Source organism: Phocoena sinus, chromosome X (assembly GCF_008692025.1).
Source record: "Phocoena sinus isolate mPhoSin1 chromosome X, mPhoSin1.pri, whole genome shotgun sequence".
Taxonomy (NCBI): domain Eukaryota; kingdom Metazoa; phylum Chordata; class Mammalia; order Artiodactyla; family Phocoenidae; genus Phocoena; species Phocoena sinus.
The window spans coordinates 104,667,136-104,687,825 of NC_045784.1; the positions used below are offsets into that span (position 1 = coordinate 104,667,136).

At 45.6% G+C, this 20,690-nt stretch overlaps 1 protein-coding gene across 1 annotated transcript in view; it reads left to right on the forward strand.

Moving 5' to 3' along the window:
- Positions 1–2,517: 2,517 nt before the first annotated feature.
- Positions 2,518–20,690, forward strand: part of GRIA3 (glutamate ionotropic receptor AMPA type subunit 3) — a 289,783-nt gene continuing 271,610 nt past the window's right edge. Inside the window, exons 1-2 of the mRNA XM_032620571.1 lie at positions 2,518–2,725; positions 3,890–4,048. Of these exons, the coding sequence (XP_032476462.1) occupies positions 2,635–2,725; positions 3,890–4,048 (250 nt within the window). The 5' untranslated portion in view covers positions 2,518–2,634. The remainder of the gene's footprint in view (positions 2,726–3,889; positions 4,049–20,690) is intronic.

Sequence of the window (20,690 nt, forward strand, 5' to 3'; positions counted from 1 at the left end):
TCCTATTATAATGCAACTATGTTATCTGAAAGGAGGAACATATAATGCCTGGCACAGAGTAGAGCTTCTCTAAATGTGTCACTTTTAATATTAAATTGCCACTGCCTGCCGTTAGAACCTTAGTAAAGATTTATCTACCAGATTCTCTCCTGTCTCCTAGGGCCCTTGAGGATCTATGATGGGAAGACTGATGTGGAACACTGGCAAAGATTGGGTAGCAGAGTCTGAGGTTTGGCGGATGGTGGAGAAAGGGGAGGCTGACAGCATGAGGCACTTTGGGGGAGAAAAGGGCACTTTCAAAAGGTGAGAAAGAGGGAAGAGAATTTGGAAATTAACATTTATTAACTTTTCCTAGTCAGGCACTGAATTAGATGCATTTACATCCACTATCTTATTTAATCCGCAACCATTCTATCAGGAAAGGAATATTAGTATTCCCATTTTGCAGGTGAAAATCTGAATAGGGGTTCAGATTAAGAAAGTCGCTCAAGGTCACACAACGCCTCTATATGATGGAATATAGATTCGAACCTGGACCTGTCTCCTAAGCCTATGTTCCTGAACCACGCTATCTCACACTCCACATCTGTCAAGGGGTAGGCAGCCTAGTCTCTGCTACCCCTTCCGTCCTAATTCTCCAACCACTTGCAAATTGCGGCTTCTGTGACTCCCAGGTTTCTCCCTCACTCTTTGCCATGGACTATCTAAATGGAGACAAAAGATTTCCATGGGTGGTGGGGTAGGAAGAGATTTTACATTATCAGGATGGATAGAAATTTGGGGAGAGCCTAGTATCATTTTTATGGTTGCCCAAGGGTTTGGAAACTATCTGTTCCAGGCTCCAACGTATGTCACGTCAAAGCCAAAGTTCTGGCGTAATCAGTGTGCTAGCTGGGGCCCTGGGCCCCTGCCTTGATATCCCCTGCTCCGTGTGTGCCATCTTGCTGTAGGCTGGCAGGAAGATTCATTTTCCACGTGGACCAGGAGGAGAAGATATGGAAAAAAAGAACAGCTGGTGTGGGGAGGGACAAAATCCGTCTCTTCCAGAGTAGCTGGGGTAGGTGCGGAAGACTTGGGAGATAAAGAGTCTTCTTTTTTCTCACCACTGGAGAAAGGGGCTGGGGAGAGGTGCCTACAGCCCAAGAGGTTCATCCATGGGATTTTGTGGAGGGTATCACCCCCAACAGAGATCCAGGCTGCACTGCCTACTTCCAAGGTTCTTTCCTCCCCTTAGACAAGAAAGAGAAGTGGGGGGAATTAATGGCCTCTGAGGTCATCGGTCAGGGGCCTAGGCTGCTATGTCCAAAGGCAAGACCAAGGGAGCAAGGCAGCCAGGAACAGTTTCCTCTAATCTTAACTTTCAATCCCCACCAGTATCCCAACTCATTCCCACACCTCTCTCCTCCTTCGTTGTTGGGACTGACTGTCCTTTTCATTAACCTTTTAGTTAACCCCTCCACGCAGTACTTCTCTACGCCCTCCAAAGCTGTCAGCCCCTCGCTGCCCGACACCGCCCTCTCCCCCCTCCCCCATAAGCCCGGCTCTGAGCTTGGGTCCGGGGAGGTCTCGCCTCCCAGAACTGTGAGGGTGAGGGCTTCTTTACTCGCTCTCGGATCTCCGCTGTAAAAACTGAGCGGCATGGCCCGGGCATGCGCAGCATCTTCGGGCGCATTGTGATGGGAACTGCTTCTCTGAGTCTCTACAAAGACTCCAGAGTAACCACTCACTGCCCACCCCCCGAGACCCTCCTTCTTTAAGCCAGACGCACAAACGCACAGACAATGCAGCTTTTCTTTCTCCTTCTCTTTAAAAAGCTGGCTGTAGCTTGAAAGGCTGGCCCACGTGAGGACTAGTGTATTTCTATCGATTCCATCTCCCGTGTTGACAAACGCCAGCGCTGAGGCTTTGCAGTCCGCGGCTGCAGTTTGCAGTGGAGCTAAAGCGGTGTGCGGCTTTAATTCCACGTCAGATCAACTTTGATCAATATCCCCCTACCGGCCCAATTGGAAGAGCCCAATTCACCGCCTCTGAGCCTTTTCGCTCCTTCCTTCTTTTTTTCCCCTCTTTAGACCCATCATCTTCTGGGGTAGAAAAGTCTCGGATTTTCTTTTAATTTCTTTCTTTTTTTCTTTCTCTCTCTCTTTTGTTTCTTTGGGGAATTTGTTTGTTTTTCTGTGTTTTGTCTTTTTTGGGTTTTTTTGGGTTTTGGGTTTTATTCTCTCTCTCTCTCTGTCTCTCTCTCTGTCTGTCTCTGTCTTAGAGATAGGGAGGGAGATCGCTTTGGCGAACCGAGCTTGCAGCCAATGAACCCGCCTTCCAGATTGGTGTGAAGACAGAAGTGAGGTGGGGGGCGGGGAGGGGGTGTGAGAGAGCCTGGAAGCGAGAGAGAGAGAGAGAGAGAGAGAGAGAGAGAGAGAGAGAGAGAGAGAGAGAGAGAGAGAGAAAGAGAGGAGGTGGTGGAGGAGGACTAGTGTGGGGTGGAAAGGAAGAGTGAGCGAGAGAGCAAGTTGAGGGGAGGGGGTGAAAGAGCCGGCGAATTCTTTTTCTTTTTCTATTATTATTTTGAAGACTCCCGAGTTGCGCCTATGCTCTTGTCAGCTTCGTTCTAGGCGTAGCACGGCCAGGCAGAAGAAAATGGGGCAAAGCGTGCTCCGGGCGGTCTTCTTTTTAGTCCTGGGGCTTTTGGGTCATTCTCACGGAGGATTCCCCAACACCATCAGCATAGGTAAGCGCGAGCCAGCCCGCCGGTCGGGCCGGGCTCTCTTGCACCCGAGACCACTGCCCTGGCGTGGCTACTGCGGCCGCGGGTCCCTGTCCTGCATGGCCTGGGAAGGGACGGGGGACGGGGATCGGGCAGGAATCTCAGGGATCTGAGCCTCAGAGAGCTGGCTGGTCTGGGGAGCATCGGGAACCAGAGAGGTGATCTCCTGGGGCTTGGCGGGGTGGGCTGCCGCGTTTTCCGAGCTGAGCGGAGCAGGGGAGGCATGCCAGAGGCTGCAGCCGGGCGAAGAGTCACGGCTTTTCGGCTCGCTGCTCTGGACTTTGCCATGGCGTGCGTGCCGCCGCTGGAAGTTGTCCCAGGGTGATGCCTCCTGTCTGGCTGCGCCAGGGCGCGTAACCCGGTCCGGGGCTCCCTGTCCCGCGTCTCCGGGTCCCGGGAGACCGGCTAGCGCTGGGGGAGGTGGAAGCCCAGCCTGGATTCCCCCAGACCCGGGCAGCAACCGAGGTCAGTGGCGGATGGGGTAGGAGGCGGAGGTGAGACTAGAAGCCGAGCCAGCGAGCGGCGAAGTCACGCAGACCACGAATTCATGAATTGCCGCTGTGTCTGTCTGGAGCCCGGCTCCCGGGCGCTGGGAGGGAGTTCTCTCGGCTTCTCCCCGGCTTTACTAGTCAAGAAGTTAGAATTATTGCCATTACAGAACAAAGCCCCTGTACTGTCATGGGGGAGCGGGGGCCTGTGGGGAACAGGACGGGGCAGCAGGGGGAATGAAATTGTTTTTCTTCCCAACCTTTCCCTTTGCGCCACGAAAAGATGAACCAGCTTGTGGAGATGGGAGGTAGCGGAGGAAGAGGGGAGAGGAAGCTACCGCCTGAGAAAGAACGAAGTCCCACTCTTGGTTCCATCGTCCTACCCCAAAGCAGCCTCCTTTTCCCTCTTTCCCCTTTCCCCCTTCTCTCCAGCCTCTCCTCCGACTCTTTAGAGGAAAACTAGGTTTCTCTTGGCCAAAATTTGAGTTCACAAGAGTCTTCAAAGACACACAGGTTGAAAATCAATCATGATCATGCACCCAGGTAGCACTGAGAGGTTATCGCCTATCTGTAGCTCCCCAATTTCTAACCACTCCTGAGGGGGGGACACAAGCCAAATCTTGGTTCCCTTTGCTTGTAGGTGGACTTTTCATGAGAAACACGGTGCAGGAGCACAGCGCTTTCCGCTTTGCTGTGCAGTTATACAACACCAACCAGAACACCACCGAGAAGCCCTTCCATTTGAATTACCACGTAGATCACTTGGATTCTTCCAATAGTTTTTCTGTGACTAATGCTTGTAAGTAGATCTGCTTTTCCTCCTTTTGGGACCTGGGAACCTCATTTGCATTTTGCTTGTGGGACTTGGGGTCTGCGTGAGTGCTGGGGTGGCGATTGCCTTAGTAGACATTTTAGGGGCTCTAGTCAATCCAGGTTTCATGTGACATAAATCAACTCCAGAGGATCCTGCTGAGGGAGGGACTTAAGGCAAGTACACAAAACTCTGTTGTGAATAATGTTTCATGCAAAAGTTTCATTTTCCTCCCTGCTAAACTGGCGCTCCCTCCCCCGCAACCCCCTCCCTTTTTTTTCCTTTGGCTGGAAAAAAAAAAAGAGAAAAAATAGCATGGTTGTTCAGGGAAATTTCTTCAGATGAGATTAAAGAAAGAAGCCTCTTGATTGAGTCAATTCAGGATGTGCATTACTTGACTGTTAAAGCTAGCACCTGGCTGCAGGAATGAGCTGAATTTGACAATCGCTTAATACATAGGAGCCAAATATGAGAAATTCTGCAAACAAGTGACCTTGAGGGACAGATCAGGCTCGGTTCCCTGGCCTCTTTCTGTCCTAGAATATCACCTTTCTTACCGAGAGAGCTCTGATAGGAACTGATAAGACTACAAACTGATTACAAGTGATGAACGCCTGGCAAACTGAGGGGAAGGGAGAAAGTGCTCAGTGACTCTTTGGAAAGCTACTTCTGTTCTGTCTCCCCTAGTGTTGTTCAACTCCCCCCCCCCACCCGCCATTGTTAGGGACAACACAGTTCTTAACTTAGAGCAAAAGGTGGAAGGCGGAGGCTTGCAGCAGGAAAACCGAATGCCAAAAGGGAAGAATTTCATCAGCCCCCAAAGCAGTTTCTGAAACAGCTAGTTGTGCCCTGTGATTGTTCCTGTGGAAAGGGGACATTTCATTTTGAGAAGTAAAACCACGGGAACCTAGATGACTAATAGCCTGTTGGACACAGGTTTTTCTTGAATGTTTTATGAGAAAGACTGATAATTCTTCATCTGAGTTTATTTCACGACAAGTTTTCACAACAATAAGGGTGAGGATGGCGTAAATATGTTTTGCTTTTATGGCTGGTGTAGTTGGGAATTTTTGATTTTCTTTCGGGGGAGGAATGATGTTTATATTTGGTTGGGTGAAACTTTGTATATGACTTTCTTCAAATTCTTCTGCCTCAAAGGATATGTGATTTCCAAAAACTGTTGAAAGGGTCTCCAAGGGCACAGCTTCCTTGGATTTGAAGGCTTGGGTCAATGGGATGGAGGTGAATTACTTTGCAAGAAATTGTGACAGTTATCAGCTTTAAGAAAATTTTAGCTGAAGGTACAGATCCTTATATGAACATGTTCTGAGGTACTCTGTATTTGACATTCTTTGGCTTTCCGACATTGACAAAAATAGGAGCTTATTAACTCCAGCTAAGTGTGAAAGTTACAAAATGTCTGTCTATACTTTGCATCTGATTTTGGTAATCCCAGCCTGTCTCTTCAGCACACTTACAACACACATCTGACTCTTAATTCTGCAGCCCTGAGATCTTGTCAAGAGGCCGAATTCCAAAGGCAGCTTCCTAAATATCAATTAGAACAGATTTAAAACCAAATACATGAAACTACCCAGATTTATTATTATTAACAATGAATTATGTTTATTTCAACTCACTTTAGTGTCTTTCCACTGATGTTGACTGAGATAAGAGTGCTAATTGACTTCTCAGGAATGATTAATTTCCAAGGTTTTTGGTCTTGCTGTTTATGGTCAAATCAGATTGACACTAGCCAGCCCGGGGCCATCAGAAGGCTACTCAAGGAGCAATCAGGGAATGATCCTTGCCACGTGAAAAGCTCAGGTTTGAGAACAGGCACTAAGTCATCTGTATTGGTGTTGAGTTGCCTTAATGCCCTACCTCTCAGGGCAATAAAGGGACAACCGTGAAAGGAAAAGAAATTGATCAACGCCCCCCCGCCCACCACCGCTGTAAGTCCACAACACTTCATCTTACAAGCTTATAAAGGCTGGGTTATGGCTGGGGGCTTGAAAGTGTAGCATAAGGGGTGTGGCTTACTGGGCAACAGGAAAGACAAAAAAGGGGACCTTGCCCTTAGTTATGCCAAATACACACATAGGCACACACTGACTCACACGGGAGAGATTTCCAGAAACCAGTGATGTGTACCCAGCTGCCTGTTGCACACTCAGACTTTACAGCTCAGAAGACAGAGGAGGAAAGCTGTCGTCTTCTCCAGTCCCCGAAACAGTCCTCTCTGAATGTCACAATCATTGAATGGGGGCCAGATCTCAAAGCTGTCTCCTGGCAGCTGCTGCCTACAATCTTAGTATGAGAAAGATGACTAGTCCAACTACCGTCTGATAGTCTCTGAATGCAGAAAACAATCATTTCACGGGGCCAGGGAAGCCCTGCAGGTGTATCTCATTTCTTTCCCTGCCCTTGAGAGTTCTTTTTCTCATGGCAGTGAAGATCACATATCACAGATGTCGGCACACAATACTAGTTCAGCGCTGGAGCCTGGCAGATGACCCCTGGTTCCATTCTTACAATGGATTGCACTATTACACAGAGAAAAAAAAAAAAAACACCCTGGATCCTCTGGCCTGCCCCTCCCTGGAGACCTAGGGAGAATTTGAGAAAACCCCAGGTGAGTCCAAACCTGCTTGCCCACCTCTCCTGTCTGCTTCAATATGGAATAGAACGGCAAAAATTAAAGAAACTTTCCCCTCTTCCCATTCAAAACTCCTAGTTTCAGCTTCCCCTAACACTAGAATTGATCTCTTTCCATGATCTTTCCTGCACCCTCAATCTTGCGGCAGGCACACACTTCTGAGGACACAGGTATGCAGGTAAACAAATATGCCAAAAATAAACAAATGGTAATGCCTTCTGTATGTGTCCCTGCTCTCTGCTCTCCCTCTGCATCCCCTCCCCCAATGTATTCTGAGAGTTTGCTTGCAATGAATCCCAGGCATCAGTCATTTAAAGACTCTTCTTCACCAGCAACCAATTCTTTTCTGCACAACCCCCAAGAGGTTTGCTTAAGACAGACTCCGCCTTCAATCCGCATCTTAAGAGGCCAATAAAAGCATCTCTGGCTTTGAAAGGTGGTTCATTTGGGATCTCAGCTCAGAGGTGAATTGAAGTTTATCGAGGAGACTCAGCTGATTTGGAGCACATGTTCTTACTTCGTAGTGATTAACTGAGTTTGCTGCTTTACTTTTCAGTTTGGCTAGGTAGCCCCAGAAAGAAGCACGGTGTGAATACTATGATTTCAGGATACATGCATTCATACACACACACACACACACACACACACACACACACGCACCTATACACCCATAATCAGTACTTATGAAAAGAGGTGTTACACACGTTTTAAGTTGTATACACGTCTGTTCTTTAAAAACCAGATTTGATCATCGTAGGGCTTTGGGGAATGTGGCAACACCAAGGGACTGCTGAGTCCCATTGGTGTGGCTTTGCTCCCCTGGTTCCTCAGGAAATGCCTCCGATTCCCTTGAAGTCCCCTCCTGTGTCTTTCTGCTGTGCACTTGTAGTGCACTCCACACTACATCACCCCAGCCTCTGCAGTGTCAGCTCATTAGCACACAGATCTCATATTCCCTCTCTGCACTGTCATTGCAAAAATTGCTGTTGTACACCTTTACAGCCAACAAATGTGCTTGTGGATTACGCGCTGTTTGCAAGAAGCAAGGAAAAGGCAAATGAAACCTTAAAGGTTATTCACCACTGAATTGTGCTCTTAACGCATTGGCTTAAGTAAAAATCTGTTGATGGAGGCGTAATAGTGATGGTGGGACTGAGAGTGGGATTTAGGAGTGCAGGCTGTAATGGAGCCCCAGGCAAAATCCCTTTTGCTGGCTAAATGTAACTCATCAGCTGCAAATTTTTATTCCATTCATTTTTTTCAAGCTGTTTGAAATATACCTGCTAACTGAGAGCACGCTCCTTTTATAACTGAGCGCATTTCGCTACCAAGTAAGTGTACTTAGCTGAGACAGGTTTCCCTCTCTTGCCCACAGAGTCACAATTTAAATTATCTAATTATTCTAACTGCTAGGATCCATTTAACTGTTTAAGTCCATTTGGGAAAGAAATGTCTCCCCTGATCCTATTCTCTGCTCTTTGGTGGGTTTTGTTTGTTCTTTTCATGTGATCTTTGGAAGCAGGGTGAGGACCCACAGTATCACGGCGCCTGCCTTCAAACAGATCTTCACACGCTAACCAATGTCAATAGCCCCAGCTCCCACCGCCAGCTCCCCCATCTTTGTGGCTTTGCCGCTCTCCCTCTCTCTCCAGGCCAGTCTTCCATAAGCTCACTGGCTTAGCTCACTTCTCAGCCCCTCTGGCCAGCTGGCTTAGACTACTGAAGCACGAAGAGGTCGCCGGAGATTTAAGTCACCTTCTCACAAGGTTTATTATGGTTTTTTTTTTTTAATCTATTTTTTACGTGGCGAGGAGGGAGGAAGGTGATGCTGTTCATTCGGGCCATAAAAATAGATGGCAATCAGCAGGCTGTAAAGGTGAGCTTCCAGCAAAGTGTATAACCTCCCCTAGAAGGTGGCTTCCTGGTGATCTACTAAGGGGGGTGGGGGGTGGGGCGGCAGGAAGGGTCTGGGGGGAAGGAACAAAGAAAACTACTTGGTTCTCCATCTATGCCTACTGCAAAATAAGCCACGGTTTTTCTTCCTCTCAACGATTCTAACTTTTTTCCTTAAAATGTGACTAGTTTCTCACATCCCCCACTTCTGCCTCTATCCGAGGTTGTTTTCTTAATTCTGCATCTCCCTCCATACTTGCCAAGACTGAATGAGAATAGTGGGCGCTGGTTGAGGTTTCTATTATATGTTTTTGGCTCCTGGTATATTTTAAAATTTCATTATTATGGGTAGTCAGAGGTGATTGGCTGGTTTCATTTTAACAGATTGAAAAATAAACGAAGCTTCTGAGGCATCATTATTAGTCTTCCTTTGTGGCTGACAGATTTGTCATTTTTATACAACTGGCCAAAGGATGAAAAGACAGCATGGATTTTAAGAGCGGGCCAGAATTTTAGAAGGTAGAACTCGTACCTTCGGGGGAGGAGGATAAACATGCTAATTCAGATGATTTAACTTTTAACTTCTTAGATTGAGACAGGAAATATCTTTGAAGGACCTTTCAGAAAACTCTTCATCTTCTCGAAGGTCAGGGAAATTATCTGCATACTTTACCTGGCCCATTAAAAAAAAAAATCAGGTTTTGACTTTGTTCCTTTGGCTTTGATACTTTGGGTCTAATTAGATGACATGTCCACAGGAGGGTGCAATTCAAACCCCAGGTGGGGGGCTCCGGGCATTTTTCAGCGGGAGTGTGGGAGTTGTGCAGACACAGAACCAAGTCCCTCCCTGCTGGGGAAATGTCTGGGCTCCAGTCAGAGAGTGACGAATAGCCTCAGCCTGTGCGTGGGGTGAGCCTTGAGCCACGGCAGCAGTCCCCGGAAGGGGTCGGTACTTGGCAAAAGGTTAACATGGACAGAATTAGTCCTCTTCTCACTTCTACCTCTTCTCTCACCATCATTTTCCCCTCCTGCTCTGCCTGCCCAGCCCAGGCCCTTTTGCTGGTGTCCAACTGGCCTGTGATTCTGGTATCCCACCCACAATAAACTGACCTAGGGACTGTTTCCTGCTCTGGACTTTTCCAGACCTAATGCTCCTTCCCCATCAGAATATCTCTGTCCTTCGTCCATCCTCCTCAGGGCCTTTACTCTCCTTTGAGGGTGATGGCTTTTTATCTAATGTAAGAGTCTTGCTGAAAGTGGCTGATAAGGGGTTAATATACCTGACTGGGGGGGGGTGTTTGCTTTAAAACCAGGGACTCTGGGAACCATAATGCCTCAATTCCAAGGAAAGATGATACTCAGATGGGGGTGTTTCTGGACATGAGGTGCAGAGTAGCTGTTCACTCTACCCAAACCAGAGATCAGCTGCCCCTGGTCAGGGAACACCTCTATAGGTCAAAGTCAAAAGGTCCCTGCATGTGGTAGGTTTGGTGTAAGTACACCCAAGGCATAGGGGAGGTACAGCTTCACCATGTTGAACTTAAAAGTCTTTGTGGTAATTTGGGAAGCAACCAAACGTCATAGGGATTCATTTTATTGAAGAAGTAAACATATATAGCTTTGAGTATGTTAATCATGCCTCAATAAAGTGGTTCTTTAAAAAGTGTAAACTTTTTGTATGTACTACCAAAAAACAAACCAAAAAAGAGGCTGCTGTAGAGTCTGAAGGTGCCTGTGTGGGCATTGGCAGGGGATGCACTGGCATGGAAAGGAAGTCGTAAGAGGGGAGAAAGGTGGTGACGAACCTGGGCCTCAGACTGAAAGCTTTCTTTCCCTGGGATGGCACACAGAATGCAGTGATTATGAGGCAGTATCTACCTCTGGAGGGACTTGGAAGCCTAGCCGAGCAGTGTCTCCTCCCCACTCTCTCCATCCCTCCCTCTCCTTTTCTCAAGTGTACACTCTGGCTTCCCTCCCAGTGGAAAGAGGCAGAATACAGCTACATCCCCTACATACGAACCTTCAAAGATGCGAACGTATTCTAAACCTACTACAGTACAGTACTATATAGGCGATTATGTTAGTTGGGTACCTAGGCTAACTTTGTTGGACTTGCAAACAAATTTGACTTATGGACGCGCTCTCGGAACGGAACTCATTGGTATGTAGGGCACTTACTGTACTCCCTTCTGGATCTCTGTCTGAGCTTTGGTCAGAGAAGTAAGTGTTTACAGCCCTCTGTCTGGACTTCCCTTCTCCTCAGTCCCTAAATACCACTGGCTTCTTTAACACTTGTCCTCAACATGACCGTCATTTGTCCTTATTTGGAAGGGGGCATGGGGTTAAGGATAAGGGTGAGGAAAGGAAACACAGCTGGTCATGACCCGTTAACCCTAGGGGCACAATTCAGCCTAGAACAGCACTTCTTTCATGTGCACACCAGTGGCCTGGGGATCTTGTTAAAATGAAGATTCTGATTCAATAGGACTTCAGCGTCCAAAAATTTGCATTTCTAGCGAGCTCCCAGGTGATGCCAATACCGCTGGTACTCAAACCACTCTTTGCAGGGAGACTGTGATTACCAAAGAAAAAGTCTCTCCCAGACAAGCTCTTACCCACATGCCTTTCAAAGAAAGCTCTATAAGAGACACATCTGGCTCATTCTGACTCAACGATGTCATATCATACATATCGTACTCCTAACCACCCTGTGTTCGTTTCAGCCATGTCTGTAGGTGTCTGATGAGAGCATCTACTTAGAGCTGCTTTTCGTAGGGAATTGGAATGGAGACTGGAAGGCAGCCTGAGAGAGGAGGTAGCTCATGAGCCAGGCTGACAGTATCTTGGCTTCTTGCCACACCCCAAAGTGTCCCTTTTAGAAACAACCTGCCCAAGGGAGCTACGGTTGGCATGCAGTTCCAACTGCCTTTCCACTTTGCTTCTCTAGGTCAAGGCATGCCAGAAGGGGGCATGTAGAATCTGCTCCTCAGCTGTCTGACTTCCCTTCAACAGGGTTAGAAACATGTACAACACAACCCGAATTCTGTCTGGTTCCCTAAGAACCTGAAAATTTGACTCCATTTTCCAGGCCAGTGCCAGACACTCATTGAGGTCTAGAGGGAAGGGAGGGGAAGTGGTGTCACTTTCTAACATATTTGAGCTGAGGACTGCTCCAGAGTAGCCATTGAAAGCTTACCCAGTGTCATTTGAGGACTGCCAAATGGCACCCTATTACCCCAGATATTGCCCCCCAACAGCCTGCCATTAGTCTGAAATTCCACAGGTTCATTTGTTGGTGTTATGGCACCGAAGACCTGTGCTAAAATGCAAGCATGCTTTCTCTGGAAGGGGATGAGTTAAATCCTTATCAGCCATTACTATTCTGACCAGAATTCTTTGATGAGATTACCACCTGTTACCTTGCAGGATCCTCAGAGGAGGTTTTGCAAGACGGGTAAGTGACCCAGAACAAGGGACCAGCCCAAGAAAGTGGGGTGCCAGATGGATGGTGGGCATTCAGGGGGCAGTGGGAGACCCTTGAGGAAGAGTCCCTCAAACACACTTCACCTGGTTTGCAACATTTGATCTTCTCCATAGATAAAATCTGGTAGTTTATTCGCTAAGTTTTTAGTTGCTTTTAACCCTCCAAGTCACAACTTTCCGATGGTAGTGGGCTTGCTGCCTCTTCCGTGCTGGTTCTTTGTTGCAACAGATGATCTCAGTCTCTGGTTTCCCCATAATTACTGTGGGATATTTTCAGAAGTATAATCAGTTTGTGATGGGGGGGTTGGTGAGGATTCTTTTTAACCTTTTAAAAAACGTTGCCATCAAAAATAGTCCCCTTTCAGTTATCTGTGATTGACTGATCTACCTTGCCAGTTACTCATTGCAGTCAGGGCCCTCATCCCTGCTGCCACCCAGAAAGGGATCTGGGTACCAGTAATGGATGAGACAGGAAGAGATGCAGGACCCAGCCCACAGAGGAATCACTGCGTGGATGTGGGTATGGGTTTCTGTATGGATGAACACCTTTGTAAATTTAAGGTAGAAAGGCCACTAACATCCACATTCAGCCAGAACCTGTAATAGATTCTCCAATGTTCTTATACCTTATTGCTATTTCCAAGGCGATTTGGTTATTTTAAAACAGTTTTTCTTGAATTAGACCACTTGCAGCAGAATCACCAGAGATGCTTGTTAAACATCTGAATTCCTATAGGTTACACTCCAGATATATTAAATCAGAAAATATAAGGATAGGCCTTTTTGACAAGCTCCGTGGGTGATTCTAATGCACACACAATTTGGGAATCACTAGTTTAATTAGCCCTGGTCGTGCAAACAGAGACATATGGATTCATACTGAGTATTTGCTGAGCGCCCACTAAGCACCAGGCATTGTACCAGGCACTTTCACACACATTACTTCTGTAAGTAAGTGAGGTGCTATCAGCCCATGCAAGCATTAGTGACTTTGGCTCTCAGATCGGAAATTCAAGACTTGAAAGAACTAAGAGATTAACCTCAAGTCACAGTCTCTGAGGTAAACAAAGCAAAAATGTTCTTTGAGATGGTAAATAGAGACAAGGAAATGATTTACATTTTGACAATGCTTCTTCCCTTCTTTGCTTGTTAGCTAATGATTGGTCCTTCGCCATGCTACAAACTAGATGTCATGTCAAGTGCCAACCCATTTGTTAAAAACAGACGCACTGCAATCAGTTTATATAGCATTCATTGTGCCATCCCTGCTATCAACAAATTTAACAGTAGGGCTGAAATAATAACTACCATTCACTGAACCTCTGCCGCGTGGAAGACACCGCACTAAGCATGGTACATGCCTTATCTCATGGAATAATCACAACATTGCTAGAAAGGAGCTACTCTCATCCCCATTTTATAAAAGAGGAATCAGAGCGGGTTCAAAATATATATAAGCAACTAGCTCAAGGTCACGCAGCTAGCTAATTAGTGGCGTCAGGGTTCTACCTGAGATCTTCCTGTCTCTAGAGTCTGCACTCAATTTCAACTGGGGCTGAAATCACAGATGATGACAGAGGCCAGGTGGATCACATAAATGTGGAAACTGGGCAGGTATGGAGTGGTGGGGCCTGTGGCAATCTGGAGACTCTAGGTCGCTGCCTGAATACATTCAAAAGCAACGCTGTAAACCGCTGTGGGACAAACAAAACGTCTGCAACAGGACTTGGGGTGGTAGGAGGTGGAAGGTGCAAGTTTCGGACCTCTTCACCACCCCGTCCACCTCCCTCTGGCAGCTAAGTTACTGGCTGAGGGAAGCTCTATTAACTGAAAAAAACAAAGAGAAAAATCTCTGCTTAGTAAAAATCCTATTTTGACTTTTTCTTCTTCGTGTTCCATCAAGGTACCTCAATATGGCAGAACTTTCCCTCCTTTGTCCTTTTGGCCTTACATGCATACACTGTATATCCAGTGGCCTTTCACGGTTGAGTGCCAGCTCAACTCTAATCTTCTCCCAGGCAATGCTGAGGCCTGCGGCAAGGTCAGGACGCTGGCACAGTCATTAGCAAGTGCTCGGCAGGCCAAAAGAGGTACTTCTGGATGGTGCTATGGGGGAAACGGCTTAGATTCTGGTACATGCAAATCCCAGGTCTACAACTGGGAGGCCGCTGGGTCAAGTAAGGCTCTGTCAGCATTCACCCAGGGTAGGAGCCGCCCCACACACCCCGGGACAGAGGCTCACCAACTTTAGACAGGGGTCCAAAATAGAGATGTATAGTTAGTTGCTTGGAGTTGTAAACTGACATAAGCCAACTGGTCATTCACAATCATTAGGTATACTTCATCGGATACCAATAACCAGTCATCGTTGGAGTGAGGGCTATAGGTCTTCTCCCCATAACCTCACTACCAGGTATAAAAGTAAACCTCATACAAAATTCTTTTTTCTCATTAAAATAATGGCAAGCAGGCATAAAAATAATTGGACAGCCTGTCCTGTAGGCTCAGTCAAGTCCAGCTCCCTTTCCTTTCAGGTGCGCCAACACCACCTTGCACGAAGGCTCACTTGAGGCAGACAAAACAATACCCTGGTAGTAGGATGCAGCTAATCAAGGATCCCCATTAGTGGCTGCCCACGGGACTATTTACAAATTAAGCCGAGGGTACCATTCCAAGGGATAACGCTATAGAGCTTGTTAGACCCTTATATCTGCTTTCTGCTAGTTTGGGAACACCTCTACCATATGTCTAGCCAACCCACATATGTTAAACACTACTGATTTCACCAATGAGAAATTTCATGTTAATTAACAAAGTCTCTGGTGTCCATTGAAGATAAAGATATGTGAAGTGCTTGCAGAACCACTTCTTGATTAGAATTATTAAATGCCAGATAACCACTCCTGCACTTTGTATTTCCCAATAAGGGTAACTGAGACCACCCCAAGGGTGTTGATTCAGACCAAACAACCCACATATATATCGCACAAGTTATGCTGAAGTCTTGTAAAATCATTTACAGAGAATATAACATGTGAGATACCGTGTTTCTTACGGCCTTGGGAAGCAGTTAAAACTGCAGGGGGTGTGGGGTAGAGCGGAATGAGCAATGGAGCAAGAATTAGGAGATCTGGGTTCCAGTCTCAACTCTGCCACCCACTGCCTGGATGACCTTGGACAAGCCACTCCGTTCTCCGGTTCTAGTTTTTATCATTTCTAAAATGAGGAGATTCATCTGGGTGATCTCTGCAGAGGCTGCCACTTTTTACATCCCATCATTCACTCTCGTCCAAATCCTACCACCTCCGTGTCTAGTAACAGTCTCACTTCATTGCTTACTGAGAAAAGACCATCCAAAATGAAGCCCCTCAGATTCTTCTCCTACATCTAGAAACTTCTCATCATGTTCATCTATTCTCTGCCTTTATAAGACTGTGATGAAACTACTGAATCCTTGAAACCAATGGACAGTACCTGCAGCCAGTTGTGGCTTACTCTTGTTTGCGTCGTAGCTCTTCCACTTACTAGATGTGGGACCTTGGGGCAAGTTACTTAACTTGATTGTGCCTGATTTCCCAATTATAAAGTGGGGATAATAATAATCCTCACCTCATAGGGTTATTGAGAGTTTTAAATGAGATAATTCACAAATCCACATAAAGTACTTAGAGTAATGCCTGGCGCATATTGGATATTATTATTATCAACATAATCATTAGTTTAAAATCCTTTGAGCTTTCTGTCCTAAAAACAGAAATGTAGTTTCATTTGAAAAGTAAAATCTCTTGTCACTCTACAGACCAGATTTCCTTCCTGAGTAGCTGCCCTCTGAGGTTGTTTTACAGTTCTCAGCTCTGCCCCAAACCCAAGATTATTTTCTTCTGCCAAGAAAGGCACCATGGCACACCTTCAGATCAGCAGCCCACCACCGTGACCCCCTACACCTCTCACCCATGCATCCAAATTTGCCCACCCAGTTTGCCTCTTGTGAGCGACAGCTACTCAGATATTCTGTGATCAAAAACTCTGAGATGCATTTTTCTGCATAATTGAAGGACTTAGAGGGAAGTCCTTAGAGTCTTAGAGGAAGGGAAGTCTTAAGGGAAGTCTAAGTCTTAAGGGAAGACTTAGAGTCTTCTTCCCCAAATAAGTTCTTCATCTCCAGTTCCATCTGCTGCCAGTCACACAATGAATCATCCTTTCTGTTCTTTTGTGACAATCCAGTATCCAAACAGTACACAAGTAGTCCCCCCCGACTTCTGAAAGGCTCAGGAGGCATCCACATGTCCTCTGACAGTTGATTCAGGAGGAAACACTTGGGCCAAGCACCCAGTGGACTGGCTCTGCAGCAAGGCCCTGGAGCTTCTCTTAGAAATGGAGCTGCCCACGGAGGGACACAAGGAAGAGCAGCCAGGAACTGCTCAGGGCCTCCCCAGAGGAAGCGCCTTCATTTCCCTGGGCATTAGTGAGATTTCTCCATGGGTCCTGGAGTCAAGAGCCCCCAGGGGGCTGAGGGTTGAGGCACTTCATACTGCCCATTCTCCTGTAGAGCGAGCACTGCCCTGGCACATACACATGGCATACATCTTCCCCTGGGCTTTCCCATTTCCTGGTGACACTTAGCATTTGACAATCACTTTAGTATCTTGCCATTCAGACGTTGACAACTCAATGGAAATCCACTGCTGGCACATCTCTGAGTCTAGTCCACCCTTTGACTAAATATCACAGCCTCTTACAAGAGTTCGATCCACTTTGTGCAAGAGTTACTAAGAGTGTCCTTTGATCTCCTGGTTTCTGCCAGTCCTAACTCTTACTGTCCCCAGTTCTTCCCTCTACTGCCTGTAGATCTGTAGAGTATAAGGAGAAGTTGAGAACAATGAGGAAAGTTGAGCTCTCTCCTGGGTAAAGAGAACTGGAGCTGCCCAGCTCTTTACACTCACTCCTGGCCCTTGGGTTTGGCACCTAATTCTCTGGAGCAAGGTGTTGCTGTTTGACCCTTGCCTAGTAGAAGGCTGTTTCTCCTACTTAGTTTGGGAGCAATCAGAGGGCAAGGAATGGCTCTAAACTGGACTGCCTGCATTTGAATCTTAGCTCTGTCGCTTACTAGCTGTGTGACCTTGGGCAAATTACTTAACCTCTCTAAGCCTCAGTTTCCTCATTTGTGAAATGAAGGTGATTATAATAGTAACTACCTTATAAAGCTGTTGTGAAGATTAAATGAGATTATCCATGTAAAATATTTACCATGATGCCTGGCGTATAGTAAGTGTTCAATAAATGGTAGCTATGGGCTTCCCTGGTGGCGCAGTGGTTGAGAGTCCGCCTGCCGATGCAGGGGACACGGGTTCATGCCCCGGTCCGGGAAGATCCCGCATGCCACGGAGCGGCTGGGCCCGTGAGCCATGGCCGCTGAGCCTGCGCGTCCGGAGCCTGTGCTCCGCAACGGGAGAGGCCACAGCAGTGAGAGGCTCGCGTACCGCAAAAATAAATAAAATAAATAAAATAAAATAAAATAAATGGTAGCTATTATTAACACAGAGTACTGAGGTGGTTGGTAAGTGGAAGAAAGGAATAGAATTCATCAAAACCAAACTGAACAATAGATTCTTCCCATCTATGGCCATCCCTAAAGCCCTGCAAACTAATTTTTACCCTCTGAATCTGTAGCTGGAACCAGGCCAGATGGGGTCATCTTTGAGTACTCACAGTGCTGCCTCAGGCATAAAGGATTCGCTTTGGGGCAAAGTAAAGCAGAAAGAAACAACTGACTTGATGCCCAAGAAAGCCAGAGAATACACACCACTATGTTTAATCATGCCGTCATTGAGTGAAATTGTCTAGAGAGACATGATCTCTTCAATTTTTTTGTCTGAACAAGATATGCTTGGGATAAAGCAACACGGATATGATAACCTTGGCACTTGCTGGCTGGAAGGAAAGAACAACCTTTTTCAAATGTAAAGTCTATAATGTGTTCGAAAGTGGGAGAGTGGAACAGTGGATCCTGGAATCTTCACTTAGACAAGGAAAAATGTGAGGCCAGTTGAGCTCTCCCAGCCATGATTTTTCTGAGTTCTTTTAATTAAGGATGATATACAGATGGTAGTTTAGAGCATATCAATTTGAGTGGATGGATTTTCTTCTTTTGATATTGCTTGCCTAAGTCAGACCAAAAATAGCATAGGAAGGAGACATGCAAAAGGTTAAAAGAGAAATTTTGCTAATGTGATTTTCCAGCATTTCAGTCTCTGTTCTCTCCAGAGCAGAGGTTAAGTGCTCTGCTCCATAAGCACAGACTCACTAGTAAGGATCCTGCTGAGGACCACTAGGCAATGCAGTCTTTTTCTTGCCCTCTCCTCGGTATGCTGGCCTGATCTACCAGCATGCTGTCTCCAGCAGGCCCAAACCTGGGTGATGACCAAAAGCATTTTTTTTCCTTCATATCCCAGGGTGCCCTTGCTCCACCTGCATCACCTTCTCTTCTCATTTCCTATATAAGCCCACTGCTAGGTTGCCTCATGGGATCACTGACTTTTTTTCTCTCAGGTGAGGAAACTAAGGAACAGAGAGGCTAAATGACTTGCCCAAGGTCACACAGCCAGTAAATGGCTGAGCTGAGATTATGATGCAGGCCATCTAACTCTTGGCACTTCCCTAAGATGCCTTCCCAACATAATCCTTCTTCTTTTAACGTTCACTGCTACATAATGATGTTATATATGAAAATAATGTCAGTCCTGTCTTTTTTAAATAGGTGGCAGAGAGGAAGAATAAATTCACAGCAAGTGAATTGGAAACGCAGTAAAGCATGAGTTTCAGGGACCACAGTTAATGGTATCTTCCATTTAGTGCCTCCAACGTTAACCTGTCATTTTCCCATCCTCTGATTTATAGTCAGGGTGAGCAAAACAAACTCCTGAAATCCTGTTATAGATCACAGACTATTGGAGATAGATCAAGTAGCTCTAGTCCAACTACCTCACTTTGTGGATGAGGAAAGTGAGGCCAAGAAAGGAGAAGGGGTTTGCCAAAGGTGATGCATCTCCCTAGTGGTAGAAGCAAGATGAGAATCTAGACTGCCAGATTCCCAGAGCAGGGTCTTTGCCACCATATTTTGTAACAGCAGGTGTTGTACTAAAGCAACACTACAAATTTTATTATGTTACCATTTACTCATATCTTTTTCTTCTCTAATTGTTTCATGTATATAAGTCATAGTACCTCAACTAGATTTTTTAAATGTAGAACATTTTTCATGATGATAGAAGTTAAAATGTAAACTTAATTCTTGCTCATTGTAAAAAAGAATTCAAAAAAATAAGAAAAATTGTCCAAGTAGAGTAAAAAAAATCACCCAAATTGGGTTTTACCATATGTACAGATTTGTATCCTGCCTTCTTACTTTATATTATAACAGGGAACATTTTTCTGGACCTCTTAAATGTTCTTTGAAAATTTGATTTTTTAAATGTCTATAAATTATTGTATCACAGTGTCATTTTGTTATATACATACATATATATATATATATATATATATGCAATGATTTATATAACCATCACCCAATTTTGTGCATTTAGGTGGATTCCAGTTCACTGAGGTTTATAATTATGCCCCAACTTCCTGTCATATCTGCATCCTAGCACATGTCTGAACATACAGTAAATATTTAATAAATACTTGCTTACTGATTTGTTGCCTTGACATTTCTGGAATGACCATTATTCTTCCAGCAGATTGGGCAACCAAAGTGAGAACTTGACATTCCAACCTCTTTAAGGTACATGTTATATAACTCAAGACAAGCAGTATAGCAATAGCGGTTATGCTCAGAAGTCAGACTCTCTGGGCTCAAATCTTGGATCCATCACTTTCTAGTTGTATAGCCAAGGGTGAGGAGCTTAACCGCTCCAAGCCTCAGTTTTTCTGTCTGACAAATGGGGGAAATGGTAGTGCCCACCTCATGAGGTTGTGGTAAAAATTAAATGATAAAATATGTGGAAAGTGCTTGGTATATAGTGAGCACTCAACAAATATTAGTTGCCATTATTAATATTATATAATATCATATATATTACATTCCTTGTCAAAGGAATAAAGGACCAGACTTGCAGTCAGAATACCTGGCTTCTTGTTCCCTCTCTGCTGTTTTCTGGCCCAATGACCTTGCATGAGTTCTTTTACTTGTCTAGGTCTCAGTTTCTTCATCTACAAAATGGGAATAATAATACCTGAGCTGTGCACCTTACAGGAATTTTATGAGGATCAAATGAGAGAATGAATGTGAAGGTGCTTTGAAAACTATGAAGTCAAGGATGATTGTTAGATATGTAAAGTAAGATGTGATGTATGGTTGTTGTAGGTAGGACTAGCGATGCAGAAGGTACAGGAGACCAGGCTGAATATCGGGAGCCTGGAAAGATGTTTCTAAAATTGAACCTCTCGTATGGGAAATAGTGACTATTGGAGAGAGAAGGAACCTTATAGATCATCTAGCCCAACATCTTAATGTTATAAGAAAAATGATTCAGAGATGAGAGAGCTTGAGGTCACAGAGCTAGTCCCAGAAATGGGACTAGGACTCAGGTCTCC